Here is a 25,490-nt window from a genome sequence, read left to right on the forward strand (position 1 = left end):
CCTCTCTGTGACAACCTTTCAAGTACTTGAAGAGCGCTATCATATCTTCCCTCAGTCTTCTCTTCTCAAGGCTAAACATGCCCAGTTCTTTCAGTCTCTCTTCATAGGGCTTAGTTTCCAGTACGCAGATCATCTTTGTTGCCCTCCTCTGAACCCTCTCCAGTTTGTCTGCATCCTTCTTAAAGTGTGGTGCCCAGAACTGGACACAGTACTCCAGATGAGGCCTAACTAGTGCTGAATAGAGGGGAACAAGTACTTCCCGGGATTTGGAAGCTATGCTTCTATTAATGCAGCCCAAAATAGCATTTGCCTTTTTTGCAACCATATCACATTGTTGGCTCATCTTCAGCTTGTGATCGACAACAATTCCAAGATCGTTCTCACTTGTAGCATTGTTGAGCCAAATATCCCTCATCTTGTAACTGTGCATTTGGTTTCTTTTTCCTAGGTGCAGAACTTGGCATTTATCCCTGTTAAATTTCATTCTGTTGTTTTCAGCCCAGCGCTCCAGCCTATCAAGATTACTTTGAATTTTGTTTCTGTCTTCCAGGGTATTAGCTATCCCACCCAATTCTGTGTCATCTGCAATTCTTATAAGCATTTCCTGCACCTCCTCCTCCAAGTCATTAATAAAAATGTTGAAGAGCACTGGGCCCAGGACTGAGCCCTGCGGTATCCCACTTGTTACCTCTCCCCAGTTTGAGAAGGTCCCATTGATAAGCACTCTTTGAGTCCGATTCCATAGCCAACTGTGGATCCACCGGATCGTTGTTTCACTTTGAGCTAGTTTGCTCATCAGGATATCATGGGGCACTTTGTCGAAAGCTTTGCTGAAGTCGAGGTACACTATGTCCACAGCATTCCCACAGTCCACAAGGAGGTTACCTGATCAAAAATGAGATCAGATTAGTCTGGCAAGATTTGTTCTTTACAAATCCATGTTGGCTTCGAGTAATCACGGCATTGTTTTCAAGGTGCTTCCAGATGGATTGCTTTATAATCTGCTCCAGAATTTCCCCAGGGATTGATGTCAGACTGACTGGTCTGTAGTTCCCAGATTCCTCCTTTTTGCCCTTTTTGAAGATAGGGACAACATTAGCCCACCTCCAATCATCTGGCACTTCACCCATCCTCCATGATTTCTCAGAGATAGTAGACAGTGGTTCTGAGAGTTCTTCTGCCAATTCCTTTATTACTCTAGGATGCAGTTCATCTGGCCCTGGAGATTTGAACTCATTAAAAGGAATTAGGTGTTCCTTGACCATATTCCTATCAATCTCAAGCTGCAATCCTGCCCCTTCAGCTAGGGATGGCAGAGAATTTCTCCCCGAATCTTCGGGAGGCCGAGCGCCGACGCATTCGGCCCCCTGAAGTTGGTTGGGAAATTCTCCGCTGCCCCCCCCCCCCGGGATGGGACTTACCTTCGGCGAATGTCCCTCTCGGCGGCGGGTCCCAGCGGCGGTCCGGCGGCGGTTCGGCGCGGGTGGGGGCGGTGGCTGGTCTCCCGACCAGCTGCCACCTCCGCCATTGCAAAAAAAAAAAAACTAAAGTAAAAAAAACACAAAACACCCGTGATAGGCTACGTGACAATTTACGTAGCCTATCACGGCTAGATTTCCAAAGTCAGCCATGATAGGCTATGTAAATCGTCACGTAGCCTATCACGGATGACTTTGGGGGAAAAAAAAAAGCACGTACGCAAATGGCGGTGCCCATGGGGCGCCGCCATTTGCGTTCCTTATTTTGGCATGTCTAGTCTACGTAAAGATTTACGTAGACTACGGCGTTGCCCTTATTTTTGCCGTAGTCTACGTAAATCTTTACGTAGACTAGACGTGCCAAAATAAGGAACGCAAATGGCAGCGCCCCATGGGCGCCGCCATTTGCATACGCGCTTTTTTTTTTCCCCCAAAGTCACCCGTGATAGGCTACGTGACGATTTACATAGCCTACCACGGATGACTTTGGAAATCTAGCCATGATAGGCTACGTAAATCGTCACATAGCCTATCATGGGGTCTTTTTTTTTTTAACTTTTTGTTTCGCGGCCGGGGAGATGGGGCGCTTCTCCCCGGCCTGAATTTTGGCCGGGCGAGGCAGGGCGCCTCCCCCCCGGCCTGAATTTCGGCCGGGCGAGGCGGGACGCCTCCCCCCCCTCGCCTGAACTTCGGGGGGAGAAGCGAAGCGCCTCCCTCCCACCGTGAAGCCAAGCTGCGAAAAGGTAAGTGACTTTCGTACATCCCTACCTTCAGCCTGTACTTCGCCTTTGCCAGTGTATGCGTGTGTGTGTCATAGACCCTCTTTTGGGAGAAGACTGAGCCAAAGTAGGAATTGAGCACTTTTGCCTTTTCTTTGTCATCTTTTATCCTTTTGCCATCCTAATTGAATAGCTGAACCACCATTTCTTTTGTCTTTTACTGTAGTTGTTTCTGAAGAAAGCGTTTTTGTTGCTTTTAGCGTCCTTCACTAACCTCAGCACATTCTCAGCTTTAGCCTTCCTGACGCCATCCCTGCAATTCTGTGCTACCTGCCTGTACTCTTCCTTTGTAACTTGGCCTTCCTTCCACTTCCTATATGTGTCTTCTTTTTTTCAGGTCATCTCTAAGCTTTTTGTGAAGCCACATTGGCTTCTTCTGTTGTCTTCCACCCTTCTTTTCTTGTTGTAATTGTTTGTAATTATGCCTTTAGAATTTCCTTTTTTAAAAACTCCCACCCCTCTTGGACTCCGTTTTTCATTAGAATCACTTGCCATGGGACCTTGCTTATCATTGTTATGAGTTTATAAAAATTGGCTTTCCTAAAATCCAGGGTATGTGCTTGGCTACACTCAGCTTTTGCTTCCTTTAGAACCAAGAACTCAAGTATAACATGGTCACTTTCCCCCAAAGTTCCTGTAACTGCTACTTTATTCACTAAGTCATTTCTGTTGGTTAGGATTAAGTCAAGGATAGCAGATCCTCTATTTCCTTCCTCCATGAGCATGCAGCATTGGATTTCCACATGCAAGATAAAAAATATTGTCCATCCTTGCCTGTATTGTGCATGCAATAAGGAATAAAAATTAGAGCCATGACATTTTAGTAATTTAATCAGTTAGATTAATTAAAATATTTTGATCAACTAAATAGGTTCCCTGAATAATTGAGCAGCATATTTTAAGTGCAATATTGATAAATGCTGCAGGTGGAAAGCACCCATCTTAGAAGAAGCATTCCCTGTTGTGTGAGAGGATTGGGAATGCCTCTTCTAAGATGCTACCTGTAATATTTGTATGAATATTTCATTGTATGAAAGAACAAAAGTGTGCAAATTTCTTTAGAACTATTTTTCTTATATGCATAATTTATGTAGATTTATCCAGTTTATTGACTAAAACTCATACAATTAATTTAAGGTTTCTTAATTTGGTTGACAGCCTTAGTAAAAATGCAAATTCCACTTCCACCCCCAAATTCTACATTAGCATTAAGAACAAATTAAGTACATTACCTCACAAACAAAAATGAATTTGATTCTGCCTGACATGTGCTTTTCAGAGAATGTAGACAATTTGCAAAGGTCTGTTGGGAAGGAAGGAAGGAAGGCAGGCATGCAGGCATGTTCTGGAATTGGGTGGTGATATTGTGGAATCTTTGCATCCTCCTTAGGCTGGGCTGGGTGGCCTCTGACTTAAAAATAAATTTATTCTGCCACAACAATCAGTGTGTTCGGCAACTTATAAAAAGTAACACACTTGCATTATTTCTTTTAACTAGCACAATATATTGTCATTTTTAGCATTTTTCATGCTTTATTTTAGCCCTGATAGTTGTGGTGAGGTGTGAGGGCCTGCCTTTGACTACTAGGAATCTTATTTAGCCACCTTTCTGGCTTCTGAGTTTTCACCTGCCATTGCCCCCATATTTTCAAGCATATTTTCACCAGCAAAAAGCCTACAAAGCTTTTTAAAAAATTAAACCTTAAAGCTTACTGCCTTTGGCAGTGCCACATTCTGTGGCTTTTTCTGTGCACCCGTACAATTCTGAACCTGTAGCAAACAGTCCTTTTTACATTTCCAGTTTTTCTCTCTCCAGAACAGTGAGAACTAGAAGCTTAAGATTTTCAGGAAGGCAAATCCACTGCAGACTGCAGATACAAATATAACTTAGGAAGCTGCCTTAAACCACGTTAGACCATTGGTCCAGCTAGTTCAGTATTCTCTACACTGACTGACCGTAGCCTGCCAAGGGCAGCATCCAGTGGTGTCATTCTACAAACTCAAGTAGCGCTAGCAGAGTTCCACTGAACCTTTCAGTTGCAGCAGCGCTTTCACACTGTGCTAGCAGAGCACATGGCCCACTCCTGAAAGTGGTTGTGCAACCTCTTGCATAAGCAAAAATTTAGTTGGATTCTCCCCATGCTTATAGTTCAGAACCTAGTTTCCACTAGTGCAACATCATTTCTGCTAGCGGAATGACACAGGTGGATACTGCCCAGGACTTCTTTCTCTGAACCTGGGACCTTCTGCATGCAAAGCATGTGCTCTTACCACTGAGCTATGGTTCTTCCCTGACTGCAGAATGTGAACTGTACTAGAATAGTACTGGAACGTTGTGAGAGGTGATGAAAGCAATCTTCCAAATATGGAAGAATTGGTGCAACTACTAGGATTTCGAAATGCAAGTTGCAGAAGTTCATTATTGTTCCCCATGCACCTTTGGTTGCTCAACTTGACATCTTAAGCTTGATTTTTTTTTCTTCATTTGAGTATACAGCTCTGTGTTCTGAAATATCATCCATTAAATAATGGGAAGCCTTTTAATAAACTATGTCAAATTACAGGTGTTTATTGAGCAATGGTGGAAAGTAAAAAAAATTCACATCCATGTTCTACAGAATACCAGCAAAACATTTTGTTCTGCTCCTAGATTGATTGATTTTGGTTAATGTTAATGACTAAACTTCATTCATTGACTTAGCATTTAACACAGCTTTTTTCCCCCAATCACTGTTCTCTCATTTCTGCAATTTTCTTGGATGTTATCTATTTTTATATGCAAGTGGTCATTCTCCTGTCAAAATTCTGCATGTTCTGCTATGTGCAATATCCCTAACCCATGTTTTGTATGCCAGAACATTACAGGATTTATTTTAACTAAGTCTGGTGGTGTGAACATGTAGAAAAACCCAATTTCTTTTTGTTTGCCAGTATGACTTTTTGTAAATCAAACCTCAAACATGTAGAAAAACCCAATTTCTTTTTGTTTGCCAGTATGACTTTTTGTAAATCAAACCTCAAACTGTAAAAACAACACACACACACACACACACGTTCATTCAGATTTGTAAGCATTTTACTTTGTGTAATTTTGTAAAAAAAAAATTAAATAGATATTTTTATTTTAGGGCAAGTTCTACTTTTGTATGTAATATGCTGACATGGGGCACAATCTGTCAGAAGTGTATCCTGCTTTTCTGCTAATTAAAGGGTATCCTAACTCTTTAATTTTAATTTTTTGAACTTGAGCAGGACAGGTTTCTCAGGCATTGTGGCTGTGATGTCTTTTATTTTTTTTTTAATAAAAATTATTTAAAACCACTGTTTAATATACCTGGAAATGTAAACTTCACATGTCACTTTGGAGTTGTTTTGAAAGTGGAATCTTGTTGTTAAGCATTGTGTGTGTGTGTGTGTGTGTGTGTGTGTTAACTTGTGTAATACTTGATACACATTAAAACGGTTAATTGTGACTTGTGAGTGATCGTTTGTGCCCAGTTGCAAAATAACATCCTCGAATGTGGGTGAGATTTTAGGTGTTGGCCTTATATGAGGTGAATTCACATGAGTGTGATTATCCCACTGGATACTGCTGACTTTTTGTGATAAGCCTGTTGACAAGAGATGCAAGCTTTGGAAGAGGTCTAATAAGGAATCGTCTTCCAGGTTACTGCCAGAACAATTGGACATGCCATTTTGTGCTGGTTAAGACCCCAAAACATGTTGGAGGCTTTCCATGAGATGATTTATGAAATCACCAAAGACACAGAAGCAATGGTGTGAATCCCAGCAATAGTATGAATCCAGCATGGAAATCTCAATATTGCTATCAAGTCCAGGACCCACTAATAATATTTACAGGGGGTTGTATCCAGTCGTGTTCTTCTGTTCACAGAAGAGTCTTTGATCTAGCAGAGGTGTCCACTAACAGAAGAGATGGAGAGGTGATTTTTGCTGATTACTGCCTGCAGCCCTTGCACCATCTTCCATGATGTTCCAGAGAGTTGCCCAAGCTTCATATTTTTGGATGTTGAATGTCACAGAATTGGTCTCTGATGAACCCATCAAGGGCTGGTTTTGTGATATGTTTGTAAACCAAAACCCATTAAGAATACCACTATCTATTCTGTTAAGGTGAAAAAATCTAATACACCATCAATAACAGAAGATATGTGTAACATTTTTGTCCATTGCATCAGGCGAAGGTCAAGAACTAATAGTTTTTTTGATGGCAGGAAATGTATATATTAGGAAAAATTTTCTGGGCTTCCAAGAGGGGTTGCCATGTTGGTCCAAAGATATAGCTACAACAATTCAGTGATCATATTACATTTTATTAAAGCAGTAGTATGTGGTTGAATAGAACTTTCAAGTTGCACAGGATTTGAAGGCAGAACCATTTGGGGAATTTTATCTGTAGCCATGAAATTAAAAGACGCTTGCTCCTTGGGAGGAAAGCTATGGCAAACCTAGACAGCACAGTAAGAAGCAGAGACATCACCTTGCCGACAAAGGTCCGTATAATCAAAGCTATGGTTTTCCCAGTAGCAACGTATGGCTGTGAGAGCTGGACTAGAAGGAAGGCTGAGCGCCAAAGAATTGATGCTTTTGAACTGTGGTGCTGGAGAAGACTCTTACGGGTCCCCTGGACTGCAAGGAGGTCAAATCAGTCCATCCTAAAGGAAATCAACCCTGTGTGCTCATTGGAAGGACGGATACTGAAGCTGAAATATTTTGGCCACCTAATGCGAAGAGAAAACTCCCTGGAAAAGACCCTGATGCTGGGAAAGACTGAAGGCAAAAGGAGAAGGGGACGGCAGAGGATGAGATGGCCAGATTGCATCACCAATGCAATGAATATGAACTTGAGCACACTCCGGGAGAGAGCAGAGGACAGGAAGGCCTGGCGTGCTATGGTCCATGGGGTCACGAAGAGTCAGACACACCTTAACGACTGAACAACAACAACAAATCTGGGAAACACTGTTACCGTTGAGAAACAGAACACATTTGAAGTCATAGTCTGGTCTTTGGTGGAGTGCAAAGCTTGTAAAAACATTTGTATTGTCCTAATTATGATTTTAATATTTAAAAAAAAATAGTTTTACATATGTTGCTTTTGAGTGTTTGTTTAAGGTGGAAAATGTGACTATGGAATCCTACAAAACAAATCTATCTGGGATGAGGCTGTCTATTCAGCTCTTGGGACAAAGGGAAAAATCAAGTCAATTTCTGTGGGTTTTTTTCTAACATTTTCTAAATGTTTTCTACTATTGTAAACATTTTGGACTAGGGGTCTAAAATTGGACCTTCATGTATTAAGATAATACATCTCTTAATATTTTGTGTATTGGAACTCACTTAATCATATATAGTTATTAGTCCATATTCCTCTACCATCAGCTTACCTGTTGAGAAGGTAAGCGTAACTCATGCTGTACTGAAGCCAAGGTGCTTCTGATGACAAAAAACAAGTTAAGAACTTTTGTTCCATTTGATGGTGATAATGGAAGTGGCAAAAGAAGGGAAGAAGAACCAAAACATGTTATTTCCCACAGCTGTTGCAATTCTAATGAGTTAAAGTGCAAATCAGTATTACATCTCAGCTCAATTAGCAATGGGGTCATGTTGTGTGCATAAATAGTACACAGATATGCCTTGATTCTAAATAAATCCATTTAGAAACTTTCTGCCAGTCAAGTATTGAGGAATCCTGGGGAAAATCTCTGTCTGGTTCACACTAAGTTTGTTTTTACTGATCTGGTGACTTTCAATTACCTTCTAATGGGCTACATTTAAAAAATAAATTCCCCAAGGCATACTTGCAAATATGAAAACTCTCAAAATTATAGCCTATGATTGACTAGGAATGAGGCATTATGCATGCAGGTGTAGCTGGTTTCAGGTTATTAGAAATCCAATCTATTTTTTTATGATATTGTGGTGTAATTTTCAGCACAAGACCATGATATAAATTTCCAGTTGCATCGGAACATAAACTAAAGTGTCCCTGACTCTTGTCACTTGCTATGGTCTTTACTTTGATTAATAAATGGGATGAGAGCTATAACATTTTCCCAATAAGAATCTATGATCATCCCTCAATAAAAATGAGCCCATTTTATAGTGATATGTAACAATGATAAAAGATGTTATTTCAGGACCACTGGGACCAGTCTTTCAGCCTATAAATGTTGATCATATGGCTCTGGTTCTTGGAGCAAGTATGTAATCTTCTTTGTGCATTAAGAGCCTGTGTCCTTTGGAAATTCAGGTCCTTTGACTTCCAGGCTAAAGCAAAAGGCTGTAAAATTTAGATGAAGAACCCACATAATCAGCAATGATTGCAGTTGTAGCACAGCAAAATTCAGGATGCCTGTCTTCAGCCAAAGGTGCAAGGGCACATATTCTATTTAAATGGAAAGTTAAAGACCATTTTATTGTCCCCTGCCTTTGGAGTGGACAGAGAATATTAAAATGGTAAAGGAAAAAAACCAACAAGATGTTTTTTCCTGGTTTCTGTGTACTATTGATAAATCTTCCAGGTATTAAGATGTTTTAGTGGCCAAACTTTAGTTTTACATTCATGGATTTGCATTTCAGGTAAGCTGAGCTAGTCATCTAATGGTACAGTCCTATGCGCATTTACTCAGAAGTAAGCCACATTTAGGTCAGTGGGATGTACTCCCAGTTGTGGATAGGATTGTGCTTTAAGTCAGCTATTGTGTTGCAGTGGCAAATACTGTTTTGGTTTCCTAAACAACTTCGCCAAAAGTTTGATCATACTGAATGAAAGTATCAGCTCCAAATGTTAAATAAATAGACACATACAATATTATATAAATCCAAATGCAGTTTCAAAATATAAGAGTATTTATTTTGGGCTCAAAAGCTTCCTCTTTTGTTTTAACAGAATGAGAGGTACAAATAGTAGCAGTGCATGTGCTTAAAAATAAATTAGGATTTGTTATACATGAGAGGAAGTCTGTACCTGAGATGCCTAAGAAATCATTGGAGGTGAGCAACTGCATTTAATTCAAAATGTCTAACTGAAAGTTAATAGCCCAGTCCACCACCTCATCTGTAGATAGAGATTTAGGAGCCTTAAATAGAAAACATTTAGAGAGTAAATCCAAGTTTGCAGGATCCAATGTTATGGACAGGCCAGAATGTTGAACTTAGGCTGGGAAGGTCTGCCAGCAATGAAGTTGACTAGTTAGTGAGTTGACTAGTTAGTGAGTTGCTCTCTCTCAAGGCTAAGCTATCTCAGCAGAAGACAGGGCCAGCAAGGAGGTGAGTCAATTAATCTGTGGATTAAATATGAGAGTGGTATTTACAATGAATTGACAACACAAAAAACTAATGTTTTTGAGTAAATAAGTGTGAACACCAGATGACTGTTTTCTTTTGGCTGTTTTTATTATAAGCACTGATTAGTGTAATTAGACACTATGGACTTTGGAAAATGTATTACTGTCATAAATAACCTGTTCTGGATATGGAGCGTTATATAAATATTGTAAATAAATAAAAATAATCAATTAGTATAAACAGACCACTAAATTTATTAATTTGATAAGAATATCTTTTATTTAGCTGATTACTGAGTCACCATTATGATTACTTAAATACTGATTGTATAATTAATTAATTGAGCATAGGAGGAGCAAGGAGGTGCAGTCCCCTCCCCCTCCCCCCAGATGAGCCGGAATCTTCAGATTCCCAGCTTTCATTAAAGAAAGCAAGTCTCTAGCCCTTGTAGAACCCAGTGTAGAAGACAAGATGTGCAGCTAATATTCTGCCCATTTGTTTTGTGAGAAACTAGCCCGCTCCTGACTTTCAGTGTTTGTAGCCAATAAATGAAGTCATAGCCATGGTTAACACACCCACTATCGGGGGGGGGGGCAGTTTCCCTGTTAGAAAGCCTGGGGGGGGGGGTCCCTGTTAGAAAGCAATTGCAGCCTCAAAAAAATCAGTTTAGCAATCCAGGAGATCAAGGTAGCTGAGTTTGGGCAGTAGTGTGTCAACCAAAAACCAAAACATGGGAGCTCATGATCTTTCTAACTCAGGTCTTATTAATAATTTTTCCCTGAGTTTATAAACATTAAAACAATTACCTGACAATGTGTGCAAAGTTCATCATTATTATACTCATCTTCGAGGAGCCAGGGCTGTGGCTGAGAAAGTGTGGGCTACACCAGTCCTGCAAAGTAGCCCAGTGTTGTATTCCCATTTGGGGTGGGGAGTGGGGGTTAGAGTAGTTAAGACAACTCTCAAGTTTAGTCCAATGTTGTTATTCAGCCTCCTGGTGCATTGGTGTTTTTAGGGAAATGCAGATGATCGTAGTAGCAGTGCAATTTATTAAGGTCTAGAGGGGGTTGTTGGGACGTACTGTATCTACGTGTGTACATAGCGTTAACGGATCCAAGCTCCTTTAGAACCCTGAGGCCTGAGTGGAGCCTTTTTCCATCTGTCTTAGTACAGGCCTTGGAGCTGAGACAATGTGACACACCGATCCTCAGAAGTTAGGGTTGTCTCGTGTATTGTAATAAATAACCCTGTTGCGAAGACACTGGAATGAATTCTGTGTTGCCTACAGAGCAGGTCCCCCCACCCATAATAACCACACCCTTCACCCCTATAATGGCTGTTAGCCCAAGGACCATTACAAGGGTGAAAGGAGTCAAGGAAGGAATTAAGGGTTTCAGCTGCGGGTCGAAAGAATATTGTGCAGTTCAAAATTCAAGCCATGCAAAAGTTGTATTGCTGGCTGGTTTAAAATGTGGCTGATAGCAATGTGAAAAGTAAAGTGAGTATTCCGGGCTCCTTTAGAACCCTAATCTCTGATCAAGGAAGACTCATTTCTTCTTCCATGGCTAAAGACACTCCCTGCTGACTCGATGCTACTCTGTGGAGCTGAATTCCCTGAATGGGTACCCTACAGATGTTTTGGACTTCAAGTCCCATAAGCCCCAGCCAGCATAGCCAATGTTGGGAGTTGTAGTCTAAAACATCTGGATGGCAGCAGGTTGGGGAAGACTGCTCTAGGGAGTGTTTCCCAATGTTTCCAAGATGAAGGAAATCATTCCAGGCAAGTCATGTGAAGTTGTCAATGTTATAAGGGCAGTGATGCCATAAAGTATCCAATATGATATTCTTAATATTGTTTTTCTACATTTTGGTTTGTTTTCTCTTGTTCCTACTGGATTTTTTGTTCTGTTTTTATCCCTCACTTCAAATAAAGGCATCCATGATATTTCTTGAATATAACACTCTTCTGCATTAGTGCTCTTCAATTTCCAGGATCTTCTACTACTCTGCGTAGGCTTCTAAAAGTCATGGAATGTGGCGGTAAGCAACAGAGCACGCACAGAAGGACAGCGCACAGGTGTGTTGTAGCGGTCTACTACGTGTATGAATTATATCCACAAACTGCTGTGCGTTGCAGCTTTGCCCCTGCTCCCCCCAGGAAAAATTCCTGTGGATTCCCATGAATTGAGGTATGCCTCCAGTTCACTTTACTCAACTATATTATATAATTGGTTATGTTTTGATAGAATTCATTGTTTCAATTAATTTTTGGAGTAACACACATTAATTTATCTGAAAGTATTAAGCAAAGCTATTTTCTCCATCTGATAAGTTAGTGATTAACAAGATATAAGCAGTCACTTAGACCGCAACCCTTCATGGGCATAAGCCCATTGAACTCAGTGAAACTTACTTCTGAGTAGACATGTAAAGGAATGCATGGCGAGTCTGTTTTTTAGATAGGATCCATTTAGACAATGAAATAGTAGAATGAACAGCAGATGCAGAAATGGTGGTAGGAAAAATTACTCTGGCAGTAAATGATGGGTTGGATCCAAATTTACTGTGCTGGTGGAGGTTGATTTCTTCACCCCCTCCTTCCCACAGCAGCCCCCTAAAAATGCTACACAGAGCGTCAGGAGACCCTGCTGAATGGGCTGTGCTGGCGGAGAGGGTGGGATCACCAAAAATAGGACAAGGGACCTGTCACTGGAGCCCTTCCTCTCAAGGAAGGCAGATCCTGCATCCAACCAGATATGGGGGGGGGGGGGATTCAAGAGGAATTTCATTTCTTTGAGCAAACGCTAAATTAAAAATTTGAAAAGGATACAAATGTGCCTGATAAATGATGATGATAAAAAATGTGTTGTGTGCCAATCTTCATTTAACCTTCATACTAATGTCAAACTCCTGTATCATATGACAAGTTGGTCAAATGCATTCTGAGATTTGTTTGCTATTTTTGTTTTTCCAGAGGACAGATATCTTGTCCAGTGCAATGCTTGATCCTGATATGCTCTGCCCAGTCTTCCTTAGAAAGATTATTCTCAATGGCTGTTGAAGGTCTACTGAAGGAGGCCTGTTTTAAGGGAACTGCAAACCCTCCAACCACCCCAGGCCCATTTTTCTTCAGGACTCGCTTTATCTAGGTGTGGCCTAGGGCCTCCACAATGCTTGTATTCTGAGCAGTTAAGAATTTTTTATCTGCTACCTTAAGATCTCTCTCTTGCGAAGGCCTTAAGGGTTTACAGAGGGTTTTTTTCCCAGAGACATCAAAACTATTTTGTTTTGCTTGCTACTAGAAAATATACCAACCAAATAGGTAGTTTTGGATGCTAATATCAGCTTTCATGCTGTGGTGCCAGACCATAACATTTTGCCAAAATATCCTGCTAATTATAATATTTGAGAACTGCCTTTCTAATACTACCAAATGAAAAAATAAGTCAGCTTTGCGGTATCTACACAAACATGCTATGATAGTTGTCAAACATATCTTCAGTAGTGAAGTGATGGTTTCTTACACGTGTAGGCCAACTTCAAAGAAGTGGATTAGCTTTTACTCTCTACAACACTGAGGGGCTAGTCTTCATACAATGTGATACCTGAGTTTAATTTTTTTTAGTAACTTTGGGATGGGATGGATTTTACTTCTACATCAGTGGTTGGAACCAACATAAAGGCCTTGAGCAAAAATTAGGGATGTACGAAACACCTACCTGGCTCCGCGCCGGGCAATCCACGGTGGGGGGGAGGTGCTCTGTCCCTCCCCCCGGAATCCTGCCCAGCTACCTCCGCTCCGCAGCCAAGCTGCAGAGCCGCCGGCTGGCTCCGGCCGCCTGCAGCCGGACATCTGGCCGCTGGGCAGCCCTGCAGGGACGCAAATGGCAGCTGTAGTAGCCACCGCCATTTGTGTCCCTGTATTGAGTCGTGATAGGCTACGTAAATATTTACGTAGCCTATCACGGCAGGGAGAAAAAACCCAGCGTACGCAAATGGCGGTAGCCGCCGCCATTTGCGTACGCTGGGTTCCCCCCCCCCGCCGTGATAGGCTACGTAAGTATTTACGTAGCCTATCACAGCTATGAAGAAGAGGAAGCGAATGGTGGCCGCAGGACGGCCGCCATTCGCAAAGCAGCGCGGACGGGAGCAGGTAAGTGCTCCGTTTCACGCGCCTTTCGTGGGGTGGGGGCGGCGGGGACTTCGTCCCGCACGCCTTTCGTGGGGTGGGGGGGTGGGGGCTTCGTTCCATGATGGATTTCGGGGGGCCGAATGCACTGGCATTCAGCCTCACCGAGATCCGTCGTGGAATTCTCTGACATCCCTAGCAAAAATACATTGTTATTTATTCAGTTATATCCCACCTTTCCACTTACCGAAGTAGCGTTCGATGCAGTTAACAACATTCAAACACAAGAAAATAATCAACGGTTAAACAAGTAAAGCAAGTAAAAGCTAAAAACAGAAGTAGCACGGCAGAATTCAGTCAGCTGAAAATACCAAATGAAGAAAAAATCCACTTGAACAAAACTGGCTTCACCTGGCAGCAGAAGCTAAAAGAGGGTCCCACCTAACTTCCTTCAGGAGAGACTTCCACAACTGGGGAACAACTACTGTAAAGTAGGGATGTCAGAGAATTCCGCCACGGATCTCGGTGAGGCCGAATGCCAGTGCATTCGGCCCCCCAAACTCCATGGCGGAACGGCCTGCCCCCCCGCCTCCCCCCCCGCGGATCCCCCCCGGGACGAGACTTACCTGGGGCGGATGTTCCGGGCGGTGGTGGCTCCAGCAGCGGACTCGGCGGCGGCTGGTCTTCCGACTGGCTGCCACCGCCGCCATTTGCAGTCTTGTCTTTTTTCTTTTTTTTACCCAGACGTGATAGGCTACCTAAGTTTTTACGTAGCCTAAAACGTCTGGGTAAAAAAAAAAAAAACGCGTACGCAAATGGCGGCAGCGACAGCCGTCTCCATTTGCGTTCCTTATTTTTCTTCGTCTTAGTCTACGTAAATATTTACGTAGAAAAATAAGGAACGCAAATGGCGGTGGCGATAGCCACCGCCATTTGTGTACGCGTTTCCCCCCCCCCTTACCCAGAGCCCTCCGCGGCCGGAAATCCGGCTGCGGATGACCCTGGCCTGGCTGGCTGCTCCGTGGAGCCGCCACGGAGCACAGCTGGCTTTCGAGGATTCCAGGGGGGAGGACCGGGTCGCCTCCCCCCCCGGCGGGGATTCTGGGGGGAGGGACGGAGCACCTCCCCCCCCCAGCAGAACCCAGCGGAGCCAGGTAAGTGGGGTTTCGTACACCCCTACTGTAAAGGCCCTCTCATGTGTTCTGAGTAACCTCGCATCCACCCATGTGGGAACATTGCGAAAACCCTCTCCATCAGATCTCCATTTGTGGGAAGGGTGATATAGGAAAACGCAATCCTATAAGTACGCTGGACCTAAGTCATTGGGATACTGATGCATCCCTTTGAACACTATTAGAATAAATTCTGAATATACCTCTGCTTGAACCAATTATAAACATAATTTTATCTGCTGCAGACAAACAACTCACTAACGTAGGAGGTTGTTTGGATTTTATTTCTGAATTATTCTTTACATAGTACAATATATAAAAATACAGAGAACCCCAGCCCCCAAATTCACAGTGTCTAAAGGCAGTGGTTATAGTCTACACAACCTTTATTCTAACAGTACCATTTCACTGAGTTGCATAGGAAGGGTAATATACCTTCACAATAGAGTCTGGTAATATTTTCCCCATTTTGCTTCACAAGGCTTATACTATGTGTGGTAGTGATAACAATTCTCTTTTTATATACTCAGCAGATCGTTTCTCTCTGGTTCAGTTACAAAACTGAACTCTAGCATCTCCCATCTTCATCTTCCATTTGATTTGCCTCACGCTTCCTCTTTTGAAAATGGATTGGATTACATTTCAAATATACACACGTTTAGAGACTGGATGAGAGCAATTGCGCAGATGACTGGCTTCAATATTGTTTTGACTTTACTACATGGAAAGCCCTTTTTACCTCCATTATTTATGGCACATACTTCCTGACCTCTCTGTAATCTGAGGATACATCCCTCATGCCAACAACTCAACTCTCTGTGACACTCAAAGATTTCCCTCTATTAGATCCAGACATGTTGTTGTCTTTAACAACCTGCCATTTAAACTAAAAACAGGATCCAAGTGTTCTCTTTTCTTACTGGCAGACGTGCCCTGTAGCGAAGAGGGGGTGACTAAGGGAGAGGGTTTTTTATCTGCTTTTATACTTGAAGCAAAGTTTTCAGTGTCTGAAATGAGAGGCATGCGCATGCCTTGACATTCCTTCTGTCCTGCAAGTCCTTGCCATATTTATAAATAAAATGAGAGACAGATTGTTCTGGCTGAGTGGTGTCCAGATACTCTGCATATGCTTAAAATCATTTTCTTCAGATGTTCCAGGATTAGGCCTCTGTAGTGAAAACAGTTTCTGAGATTAAGCCCTGGTGAACCTTGATTCAAATTAAGTCTTGGGGCTCTTCTCTGCTTCCACAGGGTAGTAGCTATGATCTTGCTATGACAGTCAATACAGGCTTTTTGTGTAATATGAAAGCTGATGCTTTTCAGGACCAATTTACAGATGACATCTTTCCCCTGAAGAGAGCAGCTCTCTCTAGAGACAGAAACCTATTGACACCTCCATATGTAACGTGCAGACATTGTGTGACTATTTCAGGGCAATTGCAAGTGTTCGGAATCTGTTATCGCCATCTCTGTATGCTGTAATTGACCCAATATATAACCCTTGGCGGGGAGAGAAATAGTTTGAGAACATTATAGTATAGCAGAATGACAGCTTTTATCATAGTACAGCTTATGGTTCCTGTGTTAGGAGAAAGCCGATTCCATGGTGACAGTAGGCTAGAATGGGCATACCCTTACTACAAAAAAAGTATACAATTCTAAACGTGCTGAGATGATTGTGTTAGCACCTGTGACTGCTGGTGTAAATAACCACTGTGCTTATTTTGCATATATTTAACCTTTGTTGCAGACTGTACTTTTTTAGATATCATTGCCATCTAACTCCACCTTTTACTATTCTTTATCCTCTACACCCCTGCATATACTTGCCTTCTGATGAACTGGGCTCTAGTCTACACAAGCTTATGCTGCACAATACATTTGTTTGTCTTTAAGGTGCCACAAGAGTGTTTCATTGATTTGGTGCAATAGACTGAACATGGCTACCCTTTGGAAATAGTTACATATCTAGACATATTGGTGTATTATCATTAATGGGCATTACCTTCCTGATCTAGAGCCCTAGGACTCTTGCACATGAAATCTACCTCCCCCCACTCATTTCAGTGGAAGCAGTGGATCAGCAAAACTGCGCTTCAGGTGTGTACTAGAGTTTTCACTTCAGGCCAAATATGCTTAGGATCATGATGTAAATCCCTTCTAATTAGAAAACATTCATGAAGATCAAAACTAAACAAAGTAAGAGATGCACACGCACCCTTTGTGTTTCCAGTATTCTGTAGCGTAGGCCGTACAAAAGAATCTCTTCTCCGCAGGCTTCTCGAACCCATCCAGAAATAGGCTGCCTATTTCTGGATGTATAATCTCATTAGAGTTTACCTCAGGGCCAAATTAGATGTTACATTTGTCACATTATTTGGCTTTGTATGGCTGATTTTTTTTAAAGAGATATATGGTGTGTGTGTGGGGGGGGATAGGGCCCATGAGGAAAAGGCCCCCATGTTACCCTGCCACAATCCTGATTGGAGTTGGGGGCCCTCACATGCTATTGCAAGGGGGACTGTGACAGGGGAAAGGGCTGAAGTCTTCCTCCCCCAGTGCCATGGTCCTGATAAGTCTATCCCCCACACCCACAGCCCCACATCCGCTGGCTGTTAAAATCAGCTACAAGGCCAAACTATGTCTAGCTTGACCCTCACAGTCATAAAAAATCATAAACATTCAAGAGTAGTAGTAAAATAAAATAAAAGGAGTCATGTGGCATATTCAGCATAAAGACCAACAACTTTATTGTGGACTAGAGCCCACTTTGCCAGATGCATGCAGTATGTCCTCAACCTACTGAGGATACACTTCATGCATCTGCTGAAATGGGGTCGTCTACAAAAGTTTATGTTGAAATAAGGGCCCCAAGACCCCTTTGCTTTTGCAGTCAGATCAGACCCTCTCCCTCCAGCCTTAGTCCCTTTGTTCTTACTCATACAGGTGGACTTTAGTTGAGAGAGGGAGAGAGTGCAGACTAATTTTCAACAAGTACAAAATCAAGTCCTATAAAAACATATCCCTGTAAAAAGCAGCAGGAATGGCTGCCCACCTAATGGTTGCATTTAGCTAGTTCTGAAGACTAAAAATAAAGTGCCTTGAAAGAACCAAAGGTCAGTCACCCAACTCCTTTAAAATGTTGTTATGACTCAACAGCTTTGCAAAAATTCAAACTGGGGTTGGTGATTATGACCCCTAAAATGGGTAGTTATGTATTGCCTTGTTCAAAATTTTGTAGGTTTTTGAAACACCAACTATTCAAGTAGAAAATAAGAATACTTTGCAACATATATGAAAAATTACATTAGGGGTCCCTGTTCAATATAATTGTTGTTTTTTAAATTCCTACTTTCTGCTTAGTTTTGCTTGCACACACTTCTACTGATGATTAAAAACAATAGAACCAAAATACTAAGTCAATTCGGGCTGTTTATTCATACGGTATGAGCAAATACAAACATTGTTTACTTTGCCATTCTTAACATGAATGGATTTTTTTGTGGATAGGGAAAATGAACAATTCTAGCTACAAAAGTCAACTTATGAATTTTCATTAAACAATGAAAAAAAATCATCTAGGAAAAAAGCAAGGTGGTTTTTTTTGTGTGTTTTTGTTAAAATCTGTTTTCTCTTTTGGGTCTTCTTTGAAATCTATCCTCAAGTCCCAGTGCTGCTTTTTTATTCTAAATTTATTTTTAGACATTCAGCAGTAAACATATATTGTTTGTATGTGTTATAAATATATACCATATATACACATACACAGTGTTTGAGTAAGAGGACTTTATGAACTTTACATTTATATTTGCATGTGTAAGAAAATCCCACATTTGGTATGACTAATGGTTACTTAGTTTCATCCCTGGATGAATTTTTTTTCAACATTAGATTTTGTAATGCTAGGAAAGGTACAATTCTAAATTATACCTCTGAAAGGACTCAGATCATTCCCACTTCCTACACAGATCTTCATCTAACTTCATTTCATTGTCAAAAATAATAATAAGGCAGCAGGTATACATGTACAACTCATATGTTGTAGGTGAGCCACTGAAATGCATGTATGAACACTCACCTGTCCCTCTTTACAATTACATTACCTCATTCTCCAAGGTCTTGCTCTGCAGATGAAGAGGGTGTTTTTTTTCTTCGTTACTGGAATGTCCATATTACTCAAAAGCAGTATGTTTTCAATTAGCTTCCCCCAAATCAATTTGATGTATACTTCTGAAATACATAGCTCTCTAACCCAATGTGGCAACTTAGACTGCAACTGTGGTAGTTTAAACAGAGGTTGTTTTGCCAAACAAGCCTCAGCACTTGTTCAGCCTCCGCATTTTGTGCCCTGGTAGAAATGGAAAGCAAAGCAGTGTACGGCTGGCATAGCCCTAAGCATTCTCTGTAGTTGTATCATGGTGATACAAGACAACACTGAAGAAAGCCTCTATCTCCTCACCTGGGCTCAACATAACTGTCTCAGGTAATTACCCTACTTTTCACAGCTGCTCAGTTGAACCTTATAGATGTTGCCCAAGCTCATTCAAATAAAGGCGGTTGTAATATATTTGTAACAAATGTGAGGGCTTTCACTCCCTTGGCCTATATTCCACTGTTTTTTTAATGAAAGAAATTGGATGAGATTGCCTTTATAATACCTTTGAAGATACAGATTTGGGCATAATCCTTACAGTATCCATCCCTTGGCTTGTATGCAACTTGTGAGCTTTCCTTAACAGCTGTTCCCCCCCCCCTGCCGCTGCTGCTGCCACATCAACTGGTTTAGGAACACCTTTGCGTCTCAGTAGAGTTTACAGTATAGCGCAAACAACTGTGCTGCTAGGTGTGAGGGGGCTCTGCTGGTGGTTTTCCTTTCCATATGACAAGAAATACAACACCCACTGACATATATTCCCAAACATTTGCATATAGCTGTCCCATCAAGAACAATGCAGGTTCCTCATCAAACACTGAAACTGGGTCTTGGGTTCTTGTCTGACAAACCTCTGTTGACAAAAGCAACACTGCAGAACCAAATGCATTTCCAATGCACAATGTGAATTATGATCTTAGAGTAGCTTTCCCCAACCTGGTGCTCTGCAGGGATTTTGGACTACAACTCCCAGCATTCCTGTCCATTGGTCATGCTGATAGGACTTGAAGTCCAAAATAGCAAGGACACCAGATGTTGTTGGACTGCAACTCCTATCAGGCCTAGCAAGCCTCACCAATGGCAAGGGATGATGGGAGGTACCAAAAAACCCTCTTTATCTGCTGATGTGCTTCATGTGAGCACAAGAGTCTGGATTGGGATAAGAACCTGTAGCAATTTGACTAATCAAGTCACTGGCTCATGGAAGTAAAAAGAGAAAAATCTAGCAGGCTGCATATCCCAATGCCAAAAATCTAGCCCATGTAACCCGCCAGACTACTTCAGTGAGTGAAAAAGTTTATAGTATAAGCACCAATGCTTATTAACATGTTTTATGACTTGTGGTTGCATCAGTTAATACTGAGATATTGGCATTAGCACTTTCTACCCAAAACAGCCAGGCATTCTGAGTCATGGACAGAAACACTTGCTAGTTTGCAAGTTTCCGGTGCCATCTTTCAGACTATACTTCCAAAAGGTGTTTTAAAGGTGGTGTTGGCAGCAATGAGCATAGTTCTGACTGCTAGACAGTAAGCCTGAATGTAAAACAACTGACTTGGCGAGCATGGTCAAGCCCGCAACTGCAAATGGATATGGTCAGTGCTGAAAGAAGATACAGAGGAGAAACCCAAGCTCTGGAAATGCTCATTGTACAATGCAAGGAGTGGCTCACAATCTTATCACATGTTCTGCACTGTGGAAATTTCCACCTCTTAGCACCAGATAACCAAGAACCGCTGAACAATGGTGGAAAACTTACTTATATTGCCAGACACACTGGATGGGGGCATCCTTTAAAGCAAGGCTCACAGGTGTGCTTCCTGCTAGACAATCATCTGGCCAAAGACATCATGGCTTTACACTGGTCTAACACAAGTCACACACATACACAGAATAACATTTCAAAGCTGGACTGGATTGTTTGAAAGTGCTACAGACCCCAGTTTACCTTAACTGTAGCAAAAGAAATTACTTTTCTTCTTTCTCAGATACCGATAAAAATTGGCAACTGATGATGCACATAGTATTTTCATGGAGACATACTGGCTGGAAGACACTAAAGGAATCTGCAGTAGATTTTCTGGGTTAGACTAAGCTATGGAGACATTCTTTAGAGACAAAATGAACTCAAGCATTTTTTTCTTTGTTCAAGTGAATAAAAAATTATAAAAAATAAAATCAGCATTAGCACAAAGCTTGGTGATTTCAACAAGGACAGAGGGCTGTCAATCTAGCAGTTTCTTAAGAGGCTATTGGAATCAAAGAAGAAAATCATTTCTTTCTATCAGGATATTCCATGGCTCTTGTTCCAGTCTCTCTGTGTGTTCTCCAGTGGGATAAATCTTTCATGTACACAGAGCCCATGCTTCAGGTACCCAAACTTAGCATCTTGCTACTTTTTCCGCAAAACCATGACAGGAAATGTTCCAAAATGCTTCTTTTGTGTGAAGAACCTCAGATTTGTTTTGTAAATCTCTCAGGACATTTCCCATTGAAGTTGCATATATTTCTCCATGTCAGACAAAATGCTGATGTCAGTGATCAACAAGCCCCCTATTCCCCAAAGCTTAAAACCCAAATCTTGAGCAAGATGTTCCATAAGGCTTGTCTTGTGAATGATATTCATACTACCCTTAAGGATTTGTCTCGGTGTGTTGCTGGCATCTCTCCTCCATGTTCACTGAGTTGCTGAAGAAGTGCTGGGTAGTCACATACCATTCCATACAAATTTAGCACATTATGGTTGGTTCTGGGACTATCTTGGCATCAGAAAGAAAGGTGCATCTCCAGCTGTAAATATCCATAGCAATAAGTGCTACCTCTAGCTGAGAACTCCTCAAAAATCATAGACAAGATCATCCATTATCCATAAGGAGTGGGTCCGCTTAAGGAGATGTACTACTCAAAAGTAAGACCACTGATAAAAAGAAAATAAAAGGCCCACTGTATAATATTTACATCTAGAGACTGGGCCAATATTTGATCCATAAACTCAATTTAAAAAATAAAAATCATATAGGAAGTAATCCAGTTCTTGGAGGATCTGACCATCATCAGCTGTTAGTAAAGGTCCTTCCAGGGGAGGCCTCTGGCCTGTAGTCATATTTATTCAGTGTACTGGGATAATAGGTTGTTGTATACACATTTGTTTGTTGCAAAGGATAGAAGTTGGTCCTGTCATCTGGTATTAAATTGTTCTTGTTAAGTGTCTGTGAAAGAAAAACAAGAAATTTATCCTTATTGTCAGAATCCTCACCTGTTCCATTCTCTGGTACTACTTTATATCTGTACCTTTACTCTGTCTAAGGTGTGTCTGTGTAACCATTTTGTGGCTCTCTAAATGCCCTCTGTGAATAGGGCAACAACTCCTACTAGCTCTGACAATGTTCGGGGGAATCTGAGCCAATCCAGTACTACAAACCAAGCTCTATGGATGTCTCCAGACTCAGGGACATCAGTTCTCCAAGTAGGTGAGGCATGGTGTTTGATGTCCATCACCGTCTTCCATCAGTCATCATTGTGCAATTCATGCTGGGCCTAATGAGGCGTAACTGTACACACCGAGAACAGCTCCCTTCTACTTGTTTCATTCTAGCTCCCTCCCAGTAGTAGCGGACCAAAAGGACATTTGTCTTTGCTTTGGAAGAACAGGTGCACATTTACCTGATCTCCATCTCCACTGGTAGATATCCAGGTTTGGACCCCCCGATATTAAGTGTGTCACTTCTGTAAGCTACAGTATAAGTAACAAGGCATGGTCACATTTGAAAAGAAATAAGATTTCTGAAGAAAATTAGCAACCAAGTTACAAGTTGTTGTCAACAGCATGGAGAAATAATGGAGGTGAGGTGAAAGGCGGGTGTACTTTTAATTGTTGATGTTTAAATAAGGGATTTCCCATTTTCCCTTTCTGTGCATTTATCAAAGAACCACATCTAATCAATAACCTCAGATGTTTTCTTGCCTACCACTGTGTAACAATGCATTATCAAAAACAGATGGTCTCATTCCATTTCAGCACACACTTGTGATTTCCTTCTAAACTATGCTCAATATCTATTTGTTGCCTCTCCTTCCTTCCAAGAAGCTCAGGGTGGCATTATACATTTTAATATCTAAATGACATTTTTTCAGTCAGTTTGTGCCTATCATGAGACAGCACAAGAAATTCAGCTTTGAATGGGAACACAACAACACCATGAACACAATCCAGCAAAAATCTGTCTCAACTAAGTCCCATGGAATCTCAAATAACAAAACAAACATATCATGGTGTCCCATTATCAGTCCTTCTCTCTATGTCTAATGCTATGCAAAAGCTGTTGTTACATAAGTACCACTTTTATTATCATTAACAGTGGCTAGAATGGTTATAGCATGATACTGAAAACAAAAATAGGATATACTGTGAATAAATGGTTTTTGAAAATTTGAGAACTGTCCCTTAGTTTTCAGCAAACAAAACATAATCAGACAGATGATAAAGCAGGATTCATTTTTAGAAACCTGATTTCAGGATGGATAAAAATCAATATTTAAAAAAAATAAAATTTGGATTTCATTATTTAAAACAGATCTTACACTTTTGAAGAAAGATCATAAATAAAATACCAGATTTCTCTCTCACTTAAAAAATAAAGTAGTTACAACTAAATTTCATTATAAGCATTCTAAACCTACACTTACAATCTCATAAAAATGAAGTTACCTACCCATCAAACATGGGCATTCATTTCAGTTTTTCATCTCATGATAACTACCAGTTCTTGCTTCTTGAAAATTCTGGGCTTTCAGTTTCTCTGACTAAAGTCACATGTGCAGAGACACAGGCTAGATGGGATTGTTGTTCTATGCTCATGTGGCGGTGGAGTTGGGCCCAGCAAGGTAGAGGAATTATAGACAATGCAGCAGGGTGGACGAAAAAAATGCTTTAAAAAATGACCCCCAAATCAGATTTTTAAAAACTTTTAATTGTTTTTTCCCCCTGCCCAGTAAGTATCAAACCTTGCTTTGACCTACCAGTCATGGGCATTTCATTTTGGTTTGCTACTTTGTTTTTTTGTGAGAGTAAGGCTGGGCCAAGACAGAGTGAAGCAGAAAGGAGCACCACTGGAAAGAAAAAGAGAAGACAAATTGCCCAGGGTGCATCTTGAATCCTCATACTACGGCTTCAGTCCTGTACCCACCAACCAGGGAGTAAGCCCCATTGAACATAATCGAATTTAAGAATATAAGAGAGCCATGCTGGATCAGACCAAGGGTCTTATTTTTGAGGAGACATGTAAGGTTGTGCTGTTGATCTCAAACTGTCATGGGTGCTGTTTATAAGAAAGACCGTATATGGGAATATGTTAAAGACATTCCTTCTATAGCTAAAAACGGAAAGCCAGAAAATATATACAGCAAGACTAAGAGAAGCAAAGCCTACTTGTAAAAATGAAACATTGTAAATAATACCCTATTTAGTTGTAAATTAACATAGCTTAGTGGTCAGATCTGCACCATTGTTCAGGAAATACATGAAAACGTTGCAATGGAAAACTTGATTTAAATCATTGATTAAAATCAACCTTTCTTGCTGATTTAAATCTTTATTTAAATCACTGATTTAAATCAACTTGCTTTAAATCAATCCACCCTGCTTGATTAATGATACATTAATGCAGAACCTACAGACCAGCATCCACCAAGTGTGCAATCCTACTTTTCGAAGGGTATCATAACTAATAAGGCTAATAGTTGAAACAGTTGAACAGACAAATCTGGGACTTAGGTTCACCACTCTGCCACTGACAGTTATCCAACTCAAAGGCAGTGGTGAAGCTGGGACAAGTCACACAGCATAGGATACCATACCATATCCATAGTGCTTAAATAACACATTTGTTAAGGGCATAATATTTTGGAGCTTGAGTGAACATGGAAAACTCATAACAAAACTTGTTAAGACAGAAGGTTTTTTGTTAATGGAATATTGATACAATTCAGATATCCCACAGAACTTACAATGCACCAATTCTCTCTCTCTCTCTCTGAAGATTATTAGTAAACTAATTCATTCTTATTTCCTAAGTCATTCTACCCATCTTGAGTGCTCTGAGACTAGTTTAGCAAACAACTTCCAAGCAAGTTATGGCTGTCTGACCAAAAGCCATTACTCAATAGGGTAGCCACACTCAAATATAAACATTTTTCTTCGTTTAGATTTTAATTGCATGGCGTTCACATATGAGTATCCAGTACTTACAAGAATGGCTCATTTGTGCCAAGAAAAAGAAGCCTGTCACATTTGGACATGTTCTGAAAGTTAAGCAGTGAAGAACAGCATCGTGGCAAAGTATTTTAAAAAATAATTACATAGTCCTGACTTAACTATTACAAATGAAACAGACAATATCTTGCCCTCTCCTGAATGTAAGGGTAGCCCTCTGAGAAATATATATGTATTCATTATACTTCTCTGGCATA

The 25,490-nt window shown here is 41.0% G+C and overlaps 2 protein-coding genes across 3 annotated transcripts in view; one reads left to right on the forward strand and one right to left on the reverse strand.

Annotated features, from left to right (window-relative positions):
- The window catches only part of SLC49A4 (solute carrier family 49 member 4), a 136,913-nt gene extending 125,343 nt beyond the window's left edge, over positions 1 to 11,570 (forward strand). The window contains exon 8 of the mRNA XM_084807253.1: positions 11,502 to 11,570. Within this exon, the coding sequence (XP_084663379.1) occupies positions 11,502 to 11,521 (20 nt within the window). The 3' untranslated portion in view covers positions 11,522 to 11,570. The remainder of the gene's footprint in view (positions 1 to 11,501) is intronic.
- A 6,713-nt stretch (positions 11,571 to 18,283) lies between these two features.
- Positions 18,284 to 25,490, reverse strand: part of SEMA5B (semaphorin 5B) — a 511,039-nt gene continuing 503,832 nt past the window's right edge. For both annotated transcript variants that reach the window (XM_084807291.1, XM_084807299.1), the window contains one exon: positions 18,284 to 22,231. In XM_084807291.1, coding sequence (XP_084663417.1) covers positions 22,076 to 22,231 — 156 coding nt within the window. In that variant the 3' untranslated portion in view covers positions 18,284 to 22,075. The remainder of the gene's footprint in view (positions 22,232 to 25,490) is intronic.

Source organism: Heloderma suspectum, chromosome 1 (genome assembly GCF_057233095.1).
Source record: "Heloderma suspectum isolate Gila_16-S chromosome 1, 16-S_ref, whole genome shotgun sequence".
Taxonomy (NCBI): Eukaryota; Metazoa; Chordata; class Lepidosauria; order Squamata; family Helodermatidae; genus Heloderma; species Heloderma suspectum.